At 32.5% G+C, this 7,417-nt stretch overlaps 1 protein-coding gene across 1 annotated transcript; it reads right to left on the reverse strand.

The window, feature by feature from the left end:
• Nucleotides 1-1,057: 1,057 nt before the first annotated feature.
• On the reverse strand, nt 1,058-7,170 carry LOC114876039 (enolase-phosphatase E1). The gene is given in 16 exon segments (XM_046288953.1): nt 1,058-2,537; nt 2,539-2,632; nt 2,635-3,269; nt 3,348-3,478; nt 3,481-4,213; nt 4,285-4,433; nt 4,509-4,552; nt 4,555-4,640; nt 4,997-5,118; nt 5,120-5,190; nt 5,984-6,053; nt 6,055-6,087; nt 6,710-6,724; nt 6,726-6,781; nt 6,784-6,830; nt 7,163-7,170. Coding segments are annotated over 16 exon segments (2,379 nt in total). The 3' UTR covers nt 1,058-2,452.
• Nucleotides 7,171-7,417: the final 247 nt, after the last annotated feature.

The following is a 7,417-nucleotide window of genomic DNA, read 5'->3' on the forward strand; positions in this document are numbered from 1 at the left end:
TAACAAATCGTGCGTTTCGTTTCGCGTATCATCGCTAACAGAGGTTGCCCTGAAATTTGAAGAAAAAAAAAAACAAGAAAGAAAAGAGATTCTTGCGGTTGAATATACGATTAGGGCATACTTGTGTTACCGATGCGCATCGATGAATTTGCAAACCGTTTTTTATAATATCAATCAGAAATATCCTGAATACACCTAACTTAAGGATAAGCATCGAATGAAATCGATCTAGTATCCAGTTAGTGGTTTCATTAGACACGATATCCCTCGGATTCAATTTTCATTTTATATCGTGAACGAGTCTTACGATTTTCGTTTAATGTTCTCTTTTTTTTCCTCCCATTCATCGTTCGTGACGGATCGTGCAACGCCAAAAACATAACTGAGTATAAACAATGTAAACAAAAAAAAAAAAAAAAAAAAAGACAGTAGGTTTCGTCGTCGAAAGGGACACCTTATAAATAAATGCGAGGTCTGTAAAGTGTCGTGGAAAATAGTATGCATTTCTTGGGATCTCGGAATTAATCGTTTACTGACTATACTGGACTTATAGATTAACAAGTGTGGTAACACACTGACGAGTCGCACTTCGTTTATTCGCTCTTGTGGATCGTTGAGTTTTCCCTAGCAATAGTCGCCGGCAAAAAAACGATCGAAAATTTGAAAGGAATAATGCAAATAATACGAAAAAAAAAAAAATAAAAAATAAAAAAAAAGAAACTTGATCGCCTACTAATCTATATTATCTACAGTCTTCACAGTGACTTGAATCAGACAGGATGCATATTAATTTCAGTTCAAATAATAATAGCATTAATATGATAACCTGCCAAAGGAATTACTTTAAGTGAAGAATTAATGAATCATTTTAACTTCCCTACGTCTATCAGTATATCGTTAAATCACAGTTGACTTTACAGGAATGGATAATAAATAAATAATTGAGTTCGTGTCAAATTCGGTAAATTTACGAATTCAAGAAAACATAATAAATCAATTCGTCATTATTGAAACAGCTTTCATGTCAGTTCATAGGAATGAATAGAAAAAAATAAAATAAAAATTTTCATATAGATCTATTTTTTTTTTCTTGGAAATTAAATTGTTACTCGCTAAATACCATTAAGTGTCGCGCAATGAAATTTTCTACAACTAACAAAGTAAATATATGCGTAATATATCGTTACAGTTTCTGCGAATGTCATGATTTTTTTGAAAGGACGAATCCAACGCATAAAACTTTCAATTGTGTCTTATGATACAAAATATAATAAAAATGAAAATACTTCATGAGCGTGAGTCAACGTCGTTTGAAATGTTCTAAACTAGATGTACATAAATAAAGTAAAAAAAGTAGGTACAAAAAAAGAAAAATAGAATAATGATGTTGGACATTACAATAGAAATACATTTCTTAATATGTTTAAATAAACTGTAAGACATAGCTTACTTATAATAAAGGATTCGGATGACCTACGATTCGAAGATCACTGTGTGTTAATCAATTATAAAATTATTTAAGTACAAAAGAGTATGCAAAAGTTAATAATCGTATAGTCTAAAGCCAGCGACTGTTCGAGGCATTACGAATTCAGTCTTAAAAATCATACAAATAGATCGAAAGTTTCCCGATTCTTACAAGAAACTAAAAATAGATCAAACCGTGTTAAACGTTTACATAAGATAGAAAAATCTTCAAAAATCAGATGAATTCGTTCATTTGGCACAAAGTACATTCGGTATTAAGCATACTCTGATGAATTTCCTATCCTATGAGTTTTCATACCGTAACATTCCGTTTAGGCATTAAAAAAAAAAAAAAAAAAAAAAAAAAGAAAGAAAGAAGAAAGAGAAAAAAAAAAAATAGAAATGACAAATGAAAAAATAAAAAAGGGGGAGAAAAAGATCTTAAGTACGCATTGTAAAATGCAATAGAGGAAGAAAAGTGAAAAATACTTGTAAATCTGACCACAGCGAACGACATTTTCGATTATCTCTAGTCAATTAGTTATTACAAATGTTGTATTATCAATTATAAAATATGTTTATACGAGTCAACTGAATAATAAAGCAGATGAAATGTACCGTAGTTAAGCGATGTAAAATAGGAAAGCAGAAGCTTCAAGCTTCTGAAGAGTTTCTCTACTGAGCACAATCAACAAGCGTATTATATTATCATGCTATATGACCGTGAAAGATAATCGAATCTGAGATACGCTGTACATATCGTTTTCCCTTCACATTTATCGAAGAAATAGAAATCTTATATGAACTGCATCTTAAATTAACGTGTGTTACATCTTTAACGTCGTACGATTTAATTTTTTTTTTTTTTTTTTTCTTTTAATGTAAGGTTGTAAGGAGCCAACTTTTTCAGTTTATATCTGTGGATAAGTAATTGTGGGTTGGGGGTTATGTATGAAGGACATTCTTAAAATGTATCAGAACAAGATTAAGACGTCGCAGCTACAACTACTGGGGGAACAACGTCAGGTTCGCCGGCACCGTCGGCTATTGTTGAATCAACGACTTTTTGACTTTATAGAGTCTGCACTACTAGCCTCTGAGGAACTCTCTGGTTCACCGTTTGGCGCAGAGGTGCTTTCGCTCGTTGACGATTTAACATTCTCTTCGATGACCCCTCATTCAGTCCGTTTCTGTGTAATTTATCATCCGACACTGTTATATCTGTATCCCCGTTCTGTGTTGTACCGTTTACTTTTTTCTTCTCGGAATCCACTGTACTTGTTGTTTCTTTTGTTGTTTCCTCTACAGTTTCTTCTTTCGTTGGTTTCTCTGTTGATTCCTGTTTCGTTTCGACGCTGGCTTCCTTTTTTTCTACGTCTGTTACAGAGGTCGCTGTTTTTTCTTCCGTTTCTTTTACTTTAGAAGTTTTCTCGGTCGTGGATTCTGTTTCTGTTTCAGATTTTGTTTCCTTAACCGCACTTTTCGCTTCAACATTTACATCTGCTTTATCAGCTTTATCAGCTTTATCAGCTTTATCAGCTTTATCAGCTTTATCAGCTTTACTATTAGTTGCTTCTGATTCTTTGACCGTTGGCGTAGATTTCTCTTTCTCTACTTTCGTTAACGAAACATCGCCGTTTTCCGATGGCTTCTCTTCAACTTTCGTAGATTCTTGTGTTGTTGCTGCTTTTGTCGAAGATTCCTCGCTTTCTGACTTTTTCGTTTCTGTTTTACTGGGATTAGTTACAACCTTGTCAGTGGATTCCTCCTTCGTTTCTTTTTCTGGTTTCTTAGTAATTCCTCTGATTTCTTAACACATTCTTCTGATTTTTTAGTACATTCTTCTGGTTTCTTAGCACTCTCCTCTTGTTTCTTACTACAATTCTTCTGATTTTTCATCTATACTCTTACTAGTGCTTTTCTCTTGTGACGTGTCTTTAGGAGTTTTTACATCAGATACCTTAATATCTTCAGACTTTGTTTCTTTAGTGACAGGTGGTGTTTTCTTCAGTCTTTTTCCTCGGTAATAGTAACTTCTTCAGGCTTTGATTTAGGCTCACATTTTCCAGCATCCACGGGGTCTTTAGTAGTAACAGTTGCTGCTGGCTTAGAATCTACAACCTTTTCTGTTACGTCCATAGATTTGTCTACGTTATCAGAAACTACGGGCTTATCTGTATCGTTCTTCGTTGATGTTAACGTGGATTCAGTTTTATCGCTTATTACAGATTTTACGTTTTCAGATGCGTCTAATTTGGTACTCACCTCTGACGGCTGAACTTCTACTTTTTCTAATGGTACAGTTTCCATTACCTTTTCAGATTTTGATACGTCCTTTGCATCAGTAACCTTAGGTTCTTCGATTTTCCCGTCTGAAATTTTTGCTTCCTTTGATAAATGATCTTTCACAGATTCCTTTGTCTGTTTTTGAGCAGCTCCTTCCTTTTCCACTTTTTCAACTTTTTCAACTTTTTCAACTTTTTCAACTTTTTTTTCACTGACATCGGACATTTCAACATCCTCAGAAGTGTCCATTGGTTCACTAACATCGGGTGCACTTTTATTCTTATTTTCTTCTGTTTCTGTGGTCTCTAACTTTTGTCGTTTCGAAGAGGTTTGAAATGTTAAGTCTAAAAATGATTTAATCGTTGTAAAAGTTACTCTTTCTTCGTCTGTAAGGGCTGCATTGCCTTCGCGTAGTACTATGACTGTGGTTAATCCTGCCTCTTTAGCAGCTGCAGCTTCTAGAATAAATAAACTGATTGTACAAATGTGGACGTTAAATGTTGATGTTACATTATAAACTAGTCACTTACCTTGACAACATCAGTTAAGAATATTACACTTGACGGTTTTGCTCCAATTTTATTTAATATATTCTGATAACTACTTGATTCTTGTTTTGCACCTACTTCAGTATCAAAGTAACCACTGAATACTAAAACAATAATGCACTATTACACGTACTGAAAATCTTCATATTTATAATATTAAACAATTTTTATATATTCATAAATATTACTTGTGCATAACTAGAGTACCTTAAGTAAATCACCATGTACTGTATGTCCAAATAGAAGTTTTGTGCTTCAATGCTACCACTTGAATAAACATAGACTTTTCTACCATCGTTTGTCCAAGACTCTAATGCCTTTGGTACATCTTCATAAACACTATACGAATAATTATTTATTATAGTCTGATCTGTTTATTGTATTATTAAAAATGTATATAATTGCAAATTATATAATAAATAGAAGTGAGCCCTTACACAACATGTTCACCTCGCTACGCGTTTAAACTGATATACATATAATAAAATATTTTAAATACATAGCTTATATTGTAACATTTTCTTCTTTTCCTTTCTTCGTATAAAATTACGTCACGATATTAATAACATACTCATTGATAAAATAGAAAATACGTATAAAAATATCTATAGAATATTTACAAATTGATTTTATAAACACATTAATTATATGTATATGAATTTAAACATTCTGGTTATCATATGTAAGAAACTTACTGTGCTTTAATTGCTCCAGATTTATAAGCTTCACACGCCACATCTGTCCTTTGTAATTGTTTTAATGCACCCGTTTTTCGATCACAATCCATTTGCCATGAAATATTTTTTATTAGAGACCTCTCTCTGTTCTTCTGCATTAGCACCAGCAATTGGAACCAAACCATCAACTTTATCTTCTTCATCTTTCTTGCCTAAAGTAAAAATAACAATTACTCGCGAATAAAATTACCTACTTTTGTATTAACAAATTCAGTTTATCACTATTTAAACAATATACAAAAATAACATTTTTTTTAAATAAAATAACGCTTCCAGTTTCTGATTGCTTAAAACATAACTCTTTTTAAATTATTAATTTTTGTAACTATTTAATATAATCATTCACAGTAAATTGTTTGAACATACGCAGGATGTCTAAAATAGATTTACAATTTATATAATTTATAAATAAATAAATAATTGAAATATTATTATAAGGGGTATCGATAAATTAACATTAAATTATTTCTAAAATTTATTATTATAATCTAAAATAATAAATATACTGTTCAAGATTTATTTGATTTGAATCTTAAGTTTTACACAACTACAGCCTAGGTAGCAAACTTTGGAACAAAGAATGTTCCCAGGGTCAATGCCTACAGTTAACCATCTGCCTCTGATCTATCGTGTTATTGGCTACTTTTGATTAGATTTCATTATGAAACGCGTATTACATTATTATTACTACGCTTATTGGTATTAAACTACAGTTCAATAAACAAAATATTCAAAGAATCACTACACGTATAATGAGGGTATATACATATAAATTTTCTATAAACAATCAATACTGAATTCTTCCAAGTATTCCAATCTTTGTGCCACTCAACATACTTCAATAACAATAAATGGAAAAAAAAAAAGAAAGGAATAATTTTACACAACATCAATTTTTTATATATAAACGTATCAATCGTTTAAAACAATATTTGTAATGTTTACCCTGCTCCTTAATTTTTCAAAGTCTTGTGTTAAATTCCGCATCCTCCCACTTAGTTTCAATAGATTTCTTTTAAATTCTCTCGTACGTAAGGGAAAAGTTTGTCCTGAAAGGAAGGTAAAACGTGAATGTAGTAAGATATTCACCGATCGAATTGAACAGCACGATGCGGCCGTTACTCTTTCCGTTATTTTGAAAAATCATACGTGCAATAACATTTACTAAACATTATAATTAAACTAGCAATATTTCGCATCTCGATAAATAACATGAATTTTTAAACCCGTGAATCAGTTTTTGTTTCGTTAAGTACATCTTTAAAAACACAATTAAGAGATTCAGCAAAATAGAGAAACGATCTGATACTATATACGTCTTAATATTAAGAAATACAAGTTCGAGACGATTGAAGGAAAATATTTATATTCGATCAAACAACATCTACTGGCTTCCATGAAATTTGCTGTCTCACGAACAGGGAACCTAAAACTGGATTTCAGCCGGCATACTACTGCTGGAATTAGAGCCACACACAATACGCGCGAAAAGTATTATCCACGAATTTTTGTTCGTCTAGAAAACCTATAATAACAATTAAAATTTCTGCGAAACAAAGTTTTTAGGTTGAAAGTCAGAATCATCGGGTACTGTCAGAGAATCGGTTGGAAAACTGGTGAAATGCGAGAACCCGTAGGGCGCGTTCTGCCTCACGGCCATAGTCTTGTTACCTTCACGAAGCTTATGGCTCGTCGTGGTGCCTTCGATATCAACCAATATCACCGTCTCCGATAACAAGGTTCTTCTTGATCTTGAGTACGCTTTTCCCGGCCATTCTCACGATTGACTCGCCTTCGACGTAGGATAAATAACAAATATATATCACCTCAGTACGTTGAAACACGGTGTATATGTCGACGCGTTCCTTGTTGAGAGCCGGCGAGTGAATTCGCTCTTCGTTCTGCGCGGTGTGTGTGCAAACCTGCCTCTCCCTTCGTCCCTACTATGCCGAGCAACCAGGATCGTACTTATCTCAATTTCTTCCCGATTATATATTACAGAGATCTATCCTTAATTTTTTCAAATAAAAAACTCTTCTTCGTGTAGTCTTATGTTAGTTCCAATAGTATTTCTAAAGTACAAGTCTTAGAACACGATTTTCCATATTTATTTTCCTTTGTTACCGATACATTACTTTTGTAAATCATTATTTCACTTCATAGAAAATAATTAACTAAGTATGTAACAATAAATTTACAATGGCAACGGTATAATAACGGAGTAGTGTATGTACATACATACATACATACATACATACATACATACATACATACATACAGGTATATGTAATATGGTGATGATGATGTATGAATTTAATTACCGTGCGTCAAAATTAAAGGGTATTAATAATAAAGAGTTTCAGTTTTCAATTTTCTACA

This window comes from Osmia bicornis, chromosome 15 (assembly GCF_907164935.1).
Source record: "Osmia bicornis bicornis chromosome 15, iOsmBic2.1, whole genome shotgun sequence".
In the NCBI taxonomy this organism is placed as follows: domain Eukaryota; kingdom Metazoa; phylum Arthropoda; class Insecta; order Hymenoptera; family Megachilidae; genus Osmia; species Osmia bicornis.